The 17,217-nt window shown below is 43.7% G+C and overlaps 2 protein-coding genes across 3 annotated transcripts; both read right to left on the bottom strand.

Annotated features, from left to right (window-relative positions):
• Window positions 1–132: 132 nt before the first annotated feature.
• LOC129868735 (POU Class 2 homeobox-associating factor 3-like) lies at window positions 133–2,462 on the bottom strand. Of its 2 annotated transcripts, XM_055942943.1 has the most exons (4): window positions 2,244–2,462; window positions 1,810–1,901; window positions 1,366–1,620; window positions 133–580 (listed from the first exon to the last, which is right to left on the bottom strand). In XM_055942943.1, the coding sequence occupies exons 1-4, from the start codon at window positions 2,251–2,253 to the stop codon at window positions 368–370; spliced, it is 570 nt and encodes a 189-aa protein (XP_055798918.1). In that variant the 5' UTR covers window positions 2,254–2,462; the 3' UTR covers window positions 133–367. The 2 variants fall into 2 exon arrangements, with proteins under 2 accessions (XP_055798918.1, XP_055798917.1); XM_055942942.1 differs by lacking the exon at window positions 2,244–2,462 and having other exon boundaries at window positions 1,810–2,076.
• Window positions 2,463–2,998: 536 nt separating this feature from the next.
• Window positions 2,999–7,921, bottom strand: pou2af2 (POU class 2 homeobox associating factor 2). The gene is made up of 5 exons (XM_055941300.1): window positions 7,770–7,921; window positions 6,064–6,164; window positions 4,380–4,422; window positions 3,778–4,082; window positions 2,999–3,452 (listed from the first exon to the last, which is right to left on the bottom strand). Exons 1-5 carry the CDS (start codon window positions 7,792–7,794, stop codon window positions 3,036–3,038), a joined length of 891 nt encoding a protein of 296 aa, XP_055797275.1. The 5' UTR covers window positions 7,795–7,921; the 3' UTR covers window positions 2,999–3,035.
• Window positions 7,922–17,217: the final 9,296 nt, after the last annotated feature.

Genomic DNA, 17,217 nt, shown 5'->3' with positions numbered 1-17,217 from the left:
ATAGAAATATAATGAATAGATGGATGGGGAAAAAGATAGATAAACCAGAGTTTCTAAACCATACTTGGATAAACTACAGCTCTGGATGATCAACAACGACAACCTTTTTCAGTTTCATTTTATTGACTTAAAATAATTATGGCAATCTATAAAAAAAAGTAACTTATCTCACTTTCTCTCTCTCACACACTCACACACAAAGCTGGTAGACCCTGCCAGCCCTAAACCTCAGGTTGGTCTCCAGATGGGGCACCATCTCCCCGCCACCCTCCACAAACTCTGTATTTAAACATGACTCATGCTTGACATTTGCCATTTATAATAACAGTTGTCCAAAGTTGACCCATAATAACCTGTGCTACTTAGGTCAGGGCATCCATTGTATTGTAGAGGTCGATTCAGTATGGTTTGAGTACACAGAGGTATCATATTGAGTGACATTTGTATTAAGTGATATGTAAGTGGGATCCACAGGGTCTGAGTATTCTTGTAGTGAGGAGGGGAGATGATGGGTGTCCAAAGGAGTAATATTCTCTGGTGTGCAGGCCGGAGTCCAAGTCTCTAACGATGACCAGGAGGCCTGCAAACAAAACATGAAAAGATGATGTTCAAGAGAATATGCATCCAATTGTACCCTTTTCATACATAAGACACCGCTACAGTAATGGGTCAATCGCAAAAATGGATAAAAAATGGATAACGCATTAGAAGCCTCTGTACCTTTTCAGACTGTAGAATTCTGCTCCTCATAGAATGTTCAGTATTGTTTCCCTGACAACAATAAACCTTACATATTGATGTGCTGTTGTGTTGCCTTTCTGTTTTTTTTTTATGGTAGGGTAGATATGTGTTTTCTTTCTACTAAATGTATTGGAAAGTCATTGTATTTAACGAACTTCAAAGTCGTTTTCTTAGGATCGAGTGGTCTGCACGCAGGCAACGTGCAGACAGCTCAAGATAATTTCATTGACAGTGCTGGTTGCCTTGATGGACGTTAGACCCCCTTCAGAAGCATCATTCCTTTACAGACACGTTACATGCTTGTTCAGTGGCGCTTCGAAACTACAGTATTTCCAGAGAAGTCTTCGTTGCGGAATTTAAACATTCGTAGTGTGTCCTTTCAGACAACCAAATATGCCGTAGCCAAGGCGCTTTCAAGGCGCCACATTCTGAAAGGGATATTCAAGACTTGGGGACATTCAAAGAGGCTATTTAACAGTCCTCGACATTTAGGAAGATAATCAATTAGCCTACAGCTAGAACAGAGGGAATTAGCGATAGATCCACCACATAAGGATTTAAGAAGGGGAAAACACAGGGGAGGAAGCTAAAGGATATCACTGTGTGAATTGCCATTATGCGTACCTGTCCTTCCCTATAGTCCTTGTGCAATATATGTCCAAGGGACCAGGGCTGTTGATGAGTGTAGTTGCAGGGTACACTGTATGCTGCAGGTTCAGTCTGTTGAGCTGAGCTGAAGTTATCACTGTATAATGAGAGACACTCTGTCCCATAGTCACCGGGGTTGTCTTCACAGGGCCAGGGTTGTGCACTTGGCTCTGGCACCAGACTTAAGAAAGGCGTGGCAACAGCATCTTGATACCAAGAGTTTGCATATTCCTGTAAGATATCAAAAATGTGTTATTTTACACAATCGTATGTTTAATATACCACATAGTGAGGTGCATTGTGAAGTTGATCTTATCGTATTTTACTGCACATTACTTTTTTGGAAAGTTATTGAAAGTGGAGATGAGAGCGAGCATGTGTGTTCTTTCTCTGGTTTTGGAACGAAGGATCTCAGCTTACCGATGACAATTTCTTTTGACGAGCTCTGCGCTTTTCCAGCAATTCCTTTACCGTGATCTTCACCCGAACACCTTCGTAGACCTTTGGCTTTTCTGTGTCAAGGAAATGAGTAGATTTATACATAAGAAAATGGCTTTTCTCACACATGCATTTACGCAGGTGCTGAAGTTTGATAGCCTATCCATTTTACGCAATGTGCGTAGTTTCTTTTTTTGCGCACTTAAATCCTTAATTGGTGAAAATGCCGCCAGCCTTATTGTCGACCGAATCTTAACATTAGGCTACACTTCAGTCATTTCCTGCCAATGGTTCCATTTTAAATGCGTTTGAGCATGAGAATAACAACGTCCTCAACTTATTTTATTTCACCTATTTACTTGCTGATGCTTTTTCAGCCAACCAATACACAGTTATCAAAATATAAAATAACTCACCACCTGACATTTTGCTTGGAGACACAAAACTGAGAAGAATGCAGTGCAAAGCCGACCAGGTGGAGGTGGACAGCGGCAAGGTGCTGGATCAACTCACTCAAGGGAAACAAATGAAACACGAGGTAGGACCTCCAAACGTGGCTAAGACGTGAACCAGAAATACAGGTCAGTTGTATTTCTTCTGTTTTTACTTCTGCGTTTTGTGATTCATTTATATATATATACAGTGTACAACCATGTCGTCATAACGATTAACAATGATTGTGGGGTATGCATTTGAATATTCAAATATGCATCTCAAAAAGAGAAGCGTTTTTTTTCTGGTCTAAGGCGACCTCTATTGTCTCATCCATGTAGTTACAATGCTCCCAAAAGAGGTAGGCCTAATGATGCATTTTCATACTAGTTTCTTGAATAATGTTTTTAAATGGTTATACACACACACACACACACACACACACACACACACACACACACACACACACACACACACACACACACACACACACACACACACACACACACACACACACACACAGAGAGAGAGTTAAAAAACACAGACACATATGTCCCAATCAAAGATTTATATCTGTATTTTAACATTTGCACAATTAAATGTTTATATACAGGTCAAACGGAATACAAAGTATATAATTATATTGTATAACAAACCCACATCCACATTCAGCCACATTCTCTGTGGTAGTGACTCTGTAGTGAACTGTACTGTATCTATCCATTAATGTCCACAACAACATGTCAGTCCGTGTCTCAGTCAGTGTCCATGCGTAATCAATAGGCCTTCCTGGGTTCATATGGCAACCAAGAGCCAGTACCGTCATCCTTGGCCCACGAGGCATCACTGAGGGTGGCGGCTACACTGCCAGGGTCCTCCGAGGGCACAGGTGATACCTTGACCCCTGGAGTCTCCCCTGGGGATGTCAAATATGTGTAACTGGAGGGGTAGCTGGATGAGGGGCTGTACGAGGCACCAGGGTAGTGCACCTCTTCCAGGGGGTGTAGAGAGTAGGGCTGGGAGCCGGACAGGGTGGATCCTCCACTACGGCCAGGTATCAGCCGATAGAGGGAGGTGCTGTCGGGGTCAGGCGAAGCCAGGCCAGAGGAGGCTGTGGTGGGCACTGGGCCCTCGGAACACAGGACCTCATCCTGGCTCACTGAGTGTCCGTCAGACTGCTCCCAAGAGTCTCTCTTTTGAGGGAAGACAAATGAGAACAGTGAGGGGAAGGTTAAGAGCGCAACACAGATCTACTGTATTCACATAATACTCAGAGGTTGTGATGATGAAACAAATATGAAAGTAATGGAGAAGCATTTGAGAACAGACTGGGGTCTTTTACAACTTAAAGGTCTTACACTTGACTTGACCGTAAGGGGAGACCTTTACGTTTTATAAGACAGCAGCTCAAATGCACTGTGACACACTAAAGGAAGACTCTCTCACTCTCTGTCTCTCTTTCTTGGTATTATTTTTTGAAACTGTCTCTATAGCAGTTACGGTGAAATGTGTTTGTACCAGGAGGAGATTTGATGATTCCCCAGGGAGAGGTGGTAGCAGATGAGGTAGAGACGAGGTGGGGAAGAGGGATCCTCCGCTGGTAGAGAAGGCTGTGGCACCACGGTAGTCCCCAAATGACTCGGGTGTATAGTAGCTGTCAATATAGGCAGGGTAAGTGGAGGGGTGGTCGAAGGAGAGGGCCTTTCCCCCCAGGGCTGAGCTGTAGGGATCTGAGGAGTACTGTTTAGTGGACGGGCTGAAGTCTGAGTCAGTCAGGTAGGGGGGCCTCCTCATGCTATAGTAACCAGGAAGCATATGGGATCCTGTAGAAAGAGTAGAGGTGAAGCTTCCAGTGTAACAGTGGAATCCCCCCCATCATATATACAATTTAGAAGATACTTTTATCCAAATAGACTTAAATTACTGTGTGTCCATACATTTTAGTATATGTGATCCCAGCCAGACTTGAACCCATGACCCTGGCGTTGCTAGCGCCAAGTTCTTACCAATTGAGCTAAATAGGAGTAGGTATATTTACATATGAACCCCCACATACTGTATGCTGTTGTAAAAGCTTCAGCCATAGTGAGTATTACAATAGGCTCCAACAATAGACTCACCTGGCATCTGCACAAAGGCTGCCTGGGAATTACTTGTCCCAGCCTGCTGGTGAGACAGAGACTGATGAGTACTACCTACCACACAAGCACTGCTTTGTGTGTGTGTGTGTGTGTGTGTGTGTGTGTGTGTGTGTGTGTGTGTGTGTGTGTGTGTGTGTGTGTGTGTGTGTGTGTGTGTGTGTGTGTGTGTGTGTGTGTGTGTGTGCATTATGCAAAACAATGCACTGAACTTGGATCAAGCACACAATTCCGGTGAGACAGAGTGAGAGGAAGTAAGCAATGAGCACGAGAGAGAATGGGAGAGAGAGAGACTGAGTGAGACCGAGGGGGAGGGAAGGAGGCGGAATGAAGGGCAGGCAGGCAAATGTTGTGGGCAAAAATTTGAATGTAATTTGCCAATTCGCCATTGGGATGTGCCCTACCCCCTCCAAGTGCCATTTCCCTAGTGAGTACACATTGCTTGCTCTTTGGGGTTTTAGGCTTGGTTTCTGTATAAACAATTTGTGACATCTGCTGATGTAAAAATGGCTTTATAAATCAATGTGTTTTGATACACAAACTAGTATACTACAGCACAGACAGAATACAGAGCCAATGCTGACTGGGCCTGATGGCTGAGAAGACATCACACCTGCAGAGTTGGACTGGTTATTGAATTATACAATACCTATCTAAACACTTGACTAGTGAAAAATATTTGAGCATTAAATGGACTTGTATTTTCCAATTACTCTGAGTAGCAATGCATGGGCAAAATGACCCCAGTCTATCATTCCGTTTAGAATAAATCAATTGTCTTTCCAGTTAGTGAATTTTATCCAAATCACCACCAAAAATTCTCCTTCGCACAGGTTTTGTTATTTTTCTAAACTGTTTGGACGGTATGATTACAGGGTAATAGCAGAACTAGGTAAATTCCCTCATGTTCTGCTGCATGAACCATTTGAAATGGTGTCACATAAACTGTCATAAGACACACGTGTGAACCAAGCTTTTCAGCCAGCCAACAATGACCAACCATATATCTGCAAGATGTGTGTGAACCAAGCTTTTCAGCCAGCCAACAATGACCAACCATATCTATGAGAATACAAATATATGTCAATTGACAATACATCAGTTTATTTAAACAGTCCCCATTCCCAATGAGAGTGAATGAAAAAGAGTCGAGCTCTTTGTGATCAGTCATCAGACTGACCTGTCACCCAACTGAAAACGAGCAGCCATTTTATGATTTGGTGGTGGCTGATGAAAGGAGCTTGTTGTCTTTCCCTGTTTGATCTAGGCCTGGGTTTAGAGATGGCCTAACCTCAGCTTAACTGCCTGGGGCCCAACAATGGCTTGCTTGTCTGAAATTATCTGCTGGGGAGAAGGCTAATAGCATTGGCAGGTGTGTCTGATTTCAGGATTCTGATAGGTGACCTGCTAGTGCTTACCACAGAAAGCCCAGCAGGGATGTAGCCTAGTGTCAACTGAAGCCTCTTGGGAACACACACGTTCACTCTCTCACACACTCTCTCCATGGCTATTTCCTTTGTGTGGTCGGTGGCGGTCGCGTTGATTGTTTAATTGAAAGAAAGACGATACAGAGTGTAAATAATCGGAGAGGCTACGAGGGAGCGAAAGACCGAAAAGGGAGAAAATGGATGGGAGCAAAAGAGGACAAGCCAAAAAGTAAACTCACGTTGAACCTGGGAACACTTGTCTGTCTCTGTCTCTTCTCTGCCAGGAGGTCTTTGACAGTGTGTTTGACCCTGACACCCTGGTACACTCTTTTGGAGTATTCTGCAAAGAAACCACGCCAGAGTCATAACCTGTTTATCCAGAGAATATAATTAGGGATCATTGTTATGATAATGTTATTAAACAGTTGACCTGTATGTATTGGTCAATATGTTAGTAGCCTACAGGCAGGATTCTCTCTCTCTCTCTCTCTCTCTCGACACCGACACATTGTACAATCAAATGAGTCATTAAAAGAAAAGGAACATCTGCTCACTCTAGTAGCTCCAATGTAATCATTTCTTCATCAAGGTTTCAAATGAGACAACGTGAATATTACGCAAGAGCTGCGGGGCTAAATAATACTTTTTTTGGCAGCATATTTTCCTCAGGACTGTAAAAATAAAAGATATATGATACAGAAAGGTTCCTATTTGAGATATTATATTAACAATGGCTACAACGTGCATTGGATTTGTCCAATCTTTCATCCCTTGTGATGTTCTAGTTTCCATACCATGAGATCATGGGAGAAGTTAGATGGAACCCACACTGCCATATTATTTAATTTCAGGTCAAATCATTTTCGATAATACAGTCTAAAAGAAGCAAGATACGCCTAAACAAAATCAAATCAAACTTTATTTGTCAGATGCGCCGAATACAACCTCGCCGTGAAGTGCTTACTTACAAACCCTTAACCAACAGTGCAGTTCAAGAAAGAGTTAAGAAAATATTTACCAAATAAAATAATAATAAAAAGTAACACAATAAAATAACAATAACGAGGTTAGATACAGGGGGTACCGGTACCGAGTCAATGTGCGGGGGTACAGGTTAGTCGAGGTAATTTGTACATGTAGGTAGGGGTGAAGTGACTATGCATAGATAATAAACAGCGAGTAGCAGCAGTATAAAAACAAAGGGGGGGGGTGGGTGTCAATGTAAATAGTCCGGGTGGCCATTTTGATTAATTGTTCAGCAGTCTTATAGCTGGGGGGTAGAAGCTGTTAAGGAACCTTTTGGTCCTAGATTTGGCGCTCCGGTACCGAATGCCGTGCGGTAGCAGAGAGAACAGTCTATGACTTGGGAGTCTTTGACAATTTTTTGGGGCCTTCCTCTGACACCGCTTAGTATATCGGTCCTGGATGGCAGGAAGCTTGGCCCCAGTGATGTACTGGGCCGTACATCAATGATACAACAGTGATGTCAGCAGCCATTCTAAGAATAGGTTAGGCTATTTCTTGCTACTCAGAAATGTTACACATCCATTAAAAAAAAGTGTCATGGAGAAGAATTTGAGAAATAAATGTAATATTGACATGGAAAATGTCATTTTGATTTATTCAGTTGGCTAACGATGAGCCCTAGTGGCTTTAACTTCAAAGTGACCAGATACCAGTAATATACTAAACTACCTACCTTAAGCCAAAGATGTTAAGGCATTGAACAAATGCCATAGGCTAATCCATCAGGACACAAAACATACATGTTGTTTTTCCTCAGTTGTAACCTAACATGGCTTCAACGTCAATGAAATCTATAATAAGGACTTAGCCAAGCTCTTTTATACGGCCCCTTAAACGTAAACAATTCTTGTTTTAAGATGTTTTGCACAAAGGCCTTTCCATGTTGAGATGAAACATGAGAAAATATACTATACCGTACCCTCCATGAACGCGCCTGCTTCCATCGTGGAGGCCTAGTTATCCACACAAGGATCTTAAAGGGTGTTCTCTTAATGTCTCCAGGAGTTGAAGTGGACAGTGTTCATGATACCAAACTTCAGCCCCTTACAAACTAACTCTGTACCAGTCCTATAGAAGTTCAGATGTGATAACCCAGTCATTGAAGTGCCTCTGAGGGAGTCTTTTTGCTTTGTGTAAATGCAAATTATTGGCTGGACGTTTTTTTAAATAATTTGCATCATTATTCCAGATTAGACAGAGAGAACCTACTTTACCATCGTACTGATGCAGGGGGATGTGTTTTGGAATTTGTTTTGGTGATGGTGTTGATGATGAGAAAGAAGACGAGACCGGTAAGAGAAAGAGGAGGGCAACAATTTTTGATGACGAATACTCCAACATCATTTTTTTTAAGCCCTAACTGAAAAGGCAGGCTTGTTCACCTGTCAAGCTAAAGTATATCTCACAAAGCCAACTTGTTCTAGTAGAGGGGGTTTCCCAGGACTCAAACGGCTGTATGTGGGTAGACCTGATGACCCCACATTGGGTAGGGGATTAAACAGGTGTCCAATATGAATCTCTGGTAAAAGTCCTGTGTGCTTTATTATGTCAAATATATGCATGCATGACTGTAATTCGCTTGGGTTAAAAGGTTGTCCTCTAAATGGCATATATTTTATTATTATTATTATTATTATTACCGTACATTTATTTTCCAGGATTTATTCAGATATTTCGGGATTTGAGGATGGCTGTCCTGTGTGTAATGCCACTGTAACATTGGAAATGGCTAAATGTTTATCCAGGTCCTGGGAAAAGTTCTCTGGGCTTTATAATTGGATGACTTATTAAGATCATTGGTCGGTTTTCTACCATGGCTGTCCTGTGTGTAAAACTGTTGACATTGATTGGTAATGCATGCCAGTGGGTCATGTACAGTAGTAGTGAATTACAGTGTATGACACAGGGGTGTTAAACAGGAAAGGGAAGTTATTTTTGGTGGGGTTAAAAGGGAAACGGGGATACCATGTCGGTTGTACAACTGAATGCCTTCAACGGAAATGTGTCTTCCGCATTTAACCCAACCCCTCTGAATCAGAGAGGTGTGAGGGGCTGCCATAATCGACATCCACGTCTTCGTGGGTTAACTGCCTTGCTCAGGGGCTGAACAACAGATTTTTTTAACTTGTCAGTTCGGGGATTCGATCCAACAACTTTTCGGTTACTGGCCCGACACTCTAACCACTAAATGACCTGCCGCCCGACTAACCGTTTTTGTAACCCCCTGCAGGGGGGGCCTATGTAAAAAGCCCCACCTCTTTCCACAGAAACTGACATTTCAGGCTTAGTGAATCATTATAGTTTCAAGCGGCATTTCTGTTTTCATGGGAACATTTATAATCGGGTTAACTAACTCCACCCTCTCCTAGAGAGAAACCCTCTGCCCGTGCTCTGTGTGTACAGTTTGATAACGCAGTGCCCTCTTTATCTCACTCTGGCGACACAGAGCTGCAAAGGCTAGTGGCCACTGTCTGCTGGTTTGCAGAAGAAGCAAACGTCGAACAGACTCAATAGCAATGGAGCCTGGGCACCTCAAACCTGTGCATGTTTGTTAATATGATACATGTTTTGTACCCACTGAAATTGGGTCATGGTTGATGGGGGGGGGGGGGGGAGGGGTGTAGAGGCCTGTGGGTTAGAGGATGGCCCGACAGACTGGAGTATAGCCTCAGGTGCTGGGTGTTCGTTATTGTCTGAGTGGTACATCGACAAGTGCAGTTGCGTTCAGACGGTTAGGTGGGAGTCGTCGATAAGAGATAGCATCTCATTCAAAATAACAGTACAGTGTTAAAAGCACAACTTGACCTTATCTCTGCTCCAGTTCTTTCCATGGCAGGCAGAGACAGACAGAGAGACACAGGTAGGCACAAGCAACAGTCATTGCAGGACTTGGTCTTCAGGGACTTTATTCTATAGACAATTTCTCAGGTCAGTAGGGACAGGCATTGGTTCGGGATGCTTCATGGCGGATCCAATATGGTGGGGTGAACAAAATGGACTTTGACACGCAGCCACCCGCGTCCTGGGCAGCTGAGGAGGAGGAGGACGGCGGCAGGAGGAGGCGCAGGAGGACATTCACGCTCCTGACCTGTCAGCACCCTTAATTAAATACAGGAATGAGCACTAGCTAGGCCTGCAGGCTCTGTGTGTCGATGGCTATCGGAGCGAGGAGGAAGTGGGCAGAGGGAGCGGAGGCAGCGGGACATGGTCCACACCTACGACTGGCCAGGCAGCCTTTGAGGTTTAAGAGAGGCTGGCTGGTAGCAGAACACAACAGATGAACCTGTGACATCAAACTCTCTTTATAGTTAATAATTTGATTATGGCTTTGTAGTTTGTCTTTGGGGCACAAAGTGACATGGGTGTAAACTAAATGGTTTCAAAAAGATGAATAATGAATTGATTCCTTTCTCGCCTGGCCGTGGTCTTTGACTTCAAAATGGACGTTGAAGTCTTGAGGAGAGTGGTGATTTGTGTGGTGATGTGGGCTTAGCTCAGGTGCGAGAGAGTGTCGATGGCGGAGAGAAAAAATGTAACTGTTTGGTGTTTTAGGACCTTTTCTTGTTGCAGTGGAATTTCAACTTCTTATCAAGGAGTAGCAGTGGCTTCAAACATGTTCCCTTCTCCAAAAGAGGGATGTCATCAGAGGGAGAGAGAGAGAGAGAGGGATGGTTGTGACTGACATCGTAAAGAGACAAACAACCGGAGGAGAGATCAAAGAGCATCCTCGAACATAGAATGAGAGAAGGGATGGAGAAAGACCAGTTAATCATTTTTGGAAAACTGACCAAAATGTCCCTAACGTTGCAGCATCCATCTTTAATTAAGGCCACAACAACACAGGCATCTGACACTCACTCACATATCAGAGCGAGACATCCTCTGATAGTCAATCCACAGGATGTAAAGTATCTGTTGCCTTTAGCCTATTTTTTTTATCATAAAAACCACATGGGGAAAAAAACTAATTTCAGAAACAAAGGACCCTTATTACTTCGAAAGCCCACATCAATGGATCCCTGATTAAAAAAAAAACAGCCTCAATAGACCTACAAAAGGATATTCTCAGTCAATGTCAGTGCCATCTCTTCTCTAGTCTCTTTTAATCAGTGGAGGGTACTGAGAGTACTGTCTGGCCTATAGTGCAGGCTACTGTCTGGCCTTAGGCTTATAGCAGGTGGGGTACTGTAGACACTACAGGACTGACACCTGAGGCACACTGGGCCCTGTATCTGTCTGACACTACAAAGGAGCCAACAGGAAATCCCATCCTGACTCCTTCCTGGCTACGGGTCAATCACTGTTCTCTCCTTCCTGGCAATGGGCCAATCACTGCTCAGGATTCAGTATGCTAAGGCTTTCTTATTCGACCTACAGTATATCACCACTAAACTAGATGACCATGGAGATATATTAGTCAAAATCAACAAACCAGCAGCTTAGACGGCTGTAAGAACCATATAGTTACGAAACATCGGCTCTCGGACCAACTGGCTCCGAGACAGCTTCTACCCCCAAGCCATAAGACTGCTAAATAGTTCATTAAATGGTTACCCGGACTATCTGCACTGGCTCTATCTTCCACTGACCCTATGCACACTCACACTCCTATATATACACAGTATATAGACACTCACTCACACACGCTACACTGACACTCTCACCCCCTCCCTCCCCACACAGACACACTTTTATGTTACTCTTATTATTATCTATCCTGATGCCTAGTCACTTTACCCTGCCTCCATGTACTTACACCACATGGCCAAAAGTAGGTGGACACCCTTTCAAATTAGTGCATTCGGCTATTTCAGTCACACCCGTTGCTGACAGGTGTATAAAATCGAGCACACAGCCAAGCAATCTCCATAGACAAACATTGGCAGTAGAATGGCCCGTACTGAAGAACTCAGTGACTTTCAATGTGGCATCGTCATAGGATGCCACCTTTCCAACAAGTCAGTTCGTCAAATTTCTGCCCTGCTAGAGCCGCCCCAGTCAACTGTAAGTGCTGTTATTGTGAAGTGGAAACATCTAGGAGCAACAACGGCTCAGCCACAAAGTGGTAGGCCACATACTCTCACAGAACGGGATCGCAGAGGGCTGAAGCGCATAAAAATCGCCTGTCTTCGGTTGATACACTTACTACAGAGTTCCAAACTGCCTTTGGAAGGAATATCAGCACAATAACTGTTTGTCGGGAGCTTTATGAAATGGGTTTCCATGGCCGAACAGCCGCACACAAGCCTAAGATCACCATGCACAATGCCAAGGGTCAGCTGAGTGGACTCTGGAGCAGTGGAAACGCCTTCTCTGGAGTAAAGAATCACGCTTCACGATCTGACAGTCAGACGGACTAATCTGGGTTTGGCGGATGCCAGGAGAACGCTACCTGCCCAGATGCATATTGCCAACTGTAAAGTTTGGTGGAGGAGGAATAATGGTCTGTGGCTTTTTTTATCGTTCAGGCTAGGCCCCTTAGTTCCAGTGAAGGGACGATCTTAACCTTACAGCAACAATGATATTCTAGACGATTCCGTGCTTCCAACTTTGTGGCAACAGTTTGGGGAAGGATCTTTCCTGTTTCATCATGACAATGCCCCCTTGCACAAAGCGAGGCCCGTACAGAAATGGTTTGTAGAGATCAGTGTGGAAGAACTTGACTGGCCTGCACAGACCCCTGACCTCAACCCCATCGAACGCCTTTGGGATGAATTCTAATGTCGTTTGAGAGCCAGGCCTAATCGCCCAATGTCAGTGCCCGACCTCAGTAATGCTCTTGTGGCTGAATGGAAGGAAGTCTCCACAGCAATGTTCCACAAACTAGTGGTAAACCTTCCCAGAAGAGTGGAGGCTGTTACAGCAGCAAAGGGGCAATGGCAACACCATATTAATGCCCATGATTTTCGACAAGCAGGTGTCCACATACTTTTGTTCATGTTGTGTATCTACCTCATACCTCGTGCCCCTGCACATTGATTTGGTACTGGTTCTCCCTGTAAATAGCTCCATTCTTGTGCATTTTATTCCCCTTGTGTTACTATATTTTTCATTTTATTATTATTTTTTAACTCTGCACCGTTGAACAGTTTGTAAGCAAGCATTTTCCGGTAAAGTCTACACCCGTTTTATTCGGTGCATGTGGCGAACGACATTTTCATTTCATTTGACGATTTACGAGTCGTTCGTTCACTCATTAACTCATTCATTTAGAGCAAGACAAATGATTAGAAAATCGTCATTGCTGTCCGTAGGTTGACTAGTTTCTATGATCTAAAGACAGTGATAGAGCACATACATACAGTAGATGACATCTGCTGATTACGTTCATTGACGGATTAGTTCAGGAAACTGCCCCTAAAGGCAATCACACATCTGCCAAGTTTCTATGGTCAGATGACAACGTGTTGCTATCGTTCCATGGTGTTGTCGTTGGGGAGCCAAGCCAAGGGCAGATCCTGACAGAGTAGAATCATGCCTAACAACCTACATGTTTATCCAAACCCGGGTAGATAGGTGTCGTCATCCAGCTGAGAATACTGTAGCATCACCTTTTCCCAAAGGTGTGTTACTGTTAGTTACCCGTGTTATCTCACTTGGGGATGATGTCAGAGACAACTGTCACCTCACCTGTAGTGGTATTATGTTCCCTTAGTGACCACACCCAACAGTTGAGGAGTCAGTACTTGCTTACAATAACATTACATGTGTCCGTCTGTTTACCTCTGCTTGGGTGATCTGATCAGTGCACACTCTGTTGCTATGCTGTATCACTCATACAGTTGTGTCATCCTATTTATAAATCCTAAGTATAAAAACTGTCATTGGATCACTCATGGGCCTTTGGATCTGAGAGATGAGGTAGTGTTGGGTGACAGGGCAAGATAAATAAACATCGGGTTTAGGAGCTTTAATTTCAGTCAACCTATTTCTCCACTGTCGACGTTCTGCGTTAAAACCAGTGTAACACCCAAGTTATTGATATACTGTACAAGGTCATGGAGAACTGGAAAATATCCCTCTAGTTCTATTTTACCTTCACTAGGTGTCAGTATTCCCCTTGCTTACAGTAGGCTAAATCGGTCTGACTGCCTCAGATGGTTTAAACAGGGAGCCACAAGACCAAGCCACAAGCCACACGGTTTGATATCCGAACCAGGAGGCCACATGCCAAAATCCAATAGTCTTCTGAAGTACCTGAGCACAGCCTTTGCTTATGGAACTTTTGAATGAGCCCCATGCATGTTGCTCACAACGTATTCTCTGCATCCAGAATCCTGTTGCTTTGCAGGAAACTGCCTGGGGATATGTTGACCATATGAGAGAGGTTATGGATGGTGGAGCCTGTGAGACGAGGCTCTGTCTGTCTCATCCATTGTGTCTAGATGACGCACGCATGAACACACACACACACACACACACACACACACACACACACACACACACACACACACACACACACACACACACACACACACACACACACACACACACACACACACACACACACACACACACAGTCTGGAGTTACAATCAGGAGTCAACCACGACCTCAACCTGCACCGTCAGCCTCCATCACCTCATCTCTTAGGCTTACGGTTAACCTCAACATCCTCTCATAACAACAAGCTGTAAATACACTCCATTCACTCCATTCTTCTGTTTTCATCCCCTCTCTACGCCATCATCTTTCCTCTTCCTCCTCTGATCCTTGATCTCTTCTTTCCTCCCCATCCCCCATTTTCATCCCCAAAGTTTATTATATATTATAATTTCAAAAGAAATTGGTAAAACAGTCCTGTATTGTCAATGAACGTTGGTGTTAGGTATTGTGCAGTATACAGTAGATTCTCATTGTTCACTTTCGAGGTTCTGTGATGACTGCTTCCGTGGTTTCTGGGATAGCGATCATTAATAAACATCCAGGGGACCAACAGACGGACGTCACAGCATGAGGAAGTGACTGAGAGGTCAGCCATGGCGCTGGGCTCCTGGAGGAGAGAAGCAAGCCAGGAGAAGTCAAGTCTGGTCCTTTCCTTCCCATCATAAATAAGCATAAGTGTTAGCTGCCTTACTGGGCTCTGGACTCCGGCTCTGGACTCCAACTCAGCGACCAGGAGCTAGCTAAACCTTATGACACTACCATCTGTGGACTGCTCTCTCTCTCTCTCTCTCTCTAAGTCTCTTTAAATCCAAGTCTCTTTAAATCCCCTCGATAGCTTTCACAGATAACAAGAACCTACTCATTGTCTATCATTGTCTCCTCATGCTCCCCATTTCTTTATTTTCATTTATTTGTCTTATTTTTCTCCACACCAAATACAAACATACACGTAACGAACAGCAATTTACAGACGCACATAAACAACTACATCTCCTCTGCCCAGATCTGCACCTCACTGTATATAGATTTTTTTTAATTGTGTTTTAAATAAAGGTGAAATAAAATGCTTACACCTCCGTCACTCGTGCCTGCATTATTGTTTGCCACATGGCTTTAAATTGTACCAATTCGTTTTTCTCGGTCGCCCATGCTATTTTAATAATTCATTATTAGATTTTTACATTTTGTTAGTGATGGCGGATTAATTGATGTCCATGTTTTTAATATACTTTTTTTTTCAAGATGAGTGATGAGAAGGGAATCGTCCAGCTCATGTCAGGTCTTGAAATATGCAGACAGATAGATTAAAAGTAACTTTACATTGCAATACTTCTGACAGACAACTATCTAGCGCCGCCCATAACTTTTGGACTTTATAGCATTCCCAGAAAGCATTGAGTATTGAATCACTGTTAGTTTTAAACTTAAGACATCTGACTCTAGTGTCGTCCTGTAGAATTTTTGAATTTTGTCTCTTGTATAATAAATTATATGCAATAGTTTATACTGGATTAAGCGCACATGTCTGTGAACAGTAATTTCATTACTGTCTTAGAATGGCGTCAGAGGGGATGGCTACCGTTTTAAAGGCTCCTAACCAACTGTGCTATTGTGTTCGTTTTTTTCGTGTTGTTTGTAACTTATTTAAAAATTATTTTGTACATAAAATTGCTGCTACCATCTCTTATGACTGAAAATATCTTCTGGACATCAGAACAGCGATTACTCACTTTCTATAACGAGTCTGACGCAAAGGATCTACTGCTTTCTCGGGAATGGGCCCAAATCCCCAGGCAAATTTAAATCTGTTTTACCTCATTTCTACCAGCATGTCACATGTGCATCCAGATGGAAAACAAACTCTAGTCCACCTTTACCCCACACACAGAGACGCATACAAATCTGTCACTGGCACTCCATTTGGCAAATCTGACCATAATTCTATACTGCTGATTCCTGTGTACAAGCAAAAACTAAAGCAGGAAGTACTAGGGACTCTCTCATTACAGCTTTTTTCCATCTACGTAACATTGCAAAAATCTGAAATTTTCTGTCCAAAAATTATGCAGAAAAATTAATCCATGCATTTGTTACTTCTAGGTTAGACTACTGCAATGCTCTACTTTCCGGCTACCCAGATAAAGCACTAAATAAACTTCAGTTAGTGCTAAATACGGCTGCTAGAATCCTGACTAGAACCAAGAAATTTGATCATATTACTCCAGTGCTAGCTTCCCTACACTGGCTTCCTGTTAAGGCAAGGGCTGATTTCAAGGTTTTACTGTTAACCTATAAAGCGTTACATGGGCTTGCTCCTACCTATCTTTCCGAGTTGGTCCTGCCGTACATACCTACACGTACGCTACGGTCACAAGACGCAGGCCTCCTAATTGTCCCTAAAATTTCTAAGCAAACAGCTGGAGGCAGGGCTTTCTCCTATAGATCTCCATTTTTATGGAACAGTCTGCCTACCCATGTGAGAGACGCAGACTCGGTCTCAACCTTTAAGTCTTTACTGAAGACTTATCTCTTCAGTAGGTCATATGATTGAGTGTAGTCTGGCCCAGGAGTGTGAAGGTGAACGGAAAGGCTCTGGAGCAACGAACCGCCCTTGCTGTCTCTCCAGGGCCGGTTCCCCTCTCTCCACTGGGATTCTCTGCCTCTAACCCTGTTACTGGGGCTGAGTCACTGGCTTGCTGGTGCTCTTTCATGCCGTCCCTAGGAGGGGTGCGTCACTTGAGTGGGTTGAGTTACTGACGTGAACTTCCTGTCTGGGTTGGCGCCCCCCCTTGGTTGTGCTGTAGTGGAGACCTTTGTGGGCTATACTCGGCCTTGTCTCAGGATTGTAAGTTGGTGGTTGAGGATATCCCTCTAGTGGTGTGGGGGCTGTGCTTTGGCAGAGTGGGTGGGGTTATATCCTTCCTGTTTGGCCCTGTCCGGGGGTTTCTTCGGATGGGGCCACAGTGTCTCCTGACCGCTCCTG

This window comes from Salvelinus fontinalis, chromosome 13 (genome assembly GCF_029448725.1).
Source record: "Salvelinus fontinalis isolate EN_2023a chromosome 13, ASM2944872v1, whole genome shotgun sequence".
Classification (NCBI taxonomy): Eukaryota; Metazoa; Chordata; class Actinopteri; order Salmoniformes; family Salmonidae; genus Salvelinus; species Salvelinus fontinalis.
This window is presented reverse-complemented; position numbering and strand designations above follow the sequence as displayed.

Coding starts and splice junctions, on each gene's coding strand:
- LOC129868735 (XM_055942942.1), bottom strand. CDS start 1,956: ATGTGTGAGAAAAGCCATTTTCTTATGTATAAATCTACTCATTTCCTT. Junction 1,621..1,809: donor GTCAAAAGAAATTGTCATCG/GTAAGCTGAGAT, acceptor GATATCTTACAG/GAATATGCAAACTCTTGGTA. Junction 581..1,365: donor AGGACTATAGGGAAGGACAG/GTACGCATAATG, acceptor TTTTGTTTGCAG/GCCTCCTGGTCATCGTTAGA.
- pou2af2 (XM_055941300.1), bottom strand. CDS start 7,794: ATGGAAGCAGGCGCGTTCATGGAGG. Junction 4,423..6,063: donor CAAGTGTTCCCAGGTTCAAC/GTGAGTTTACTT, acceptor TCTCACCAGCAG/GCTGGGACAAGTAATTCCCA. Junction 3,453..3,777: donor AATCATCAAATCTCCTCCTG/GTACAAACACAT, acceptor TTCCCTCAAAAG/AGAGACTCTTGGGAGCAGTC.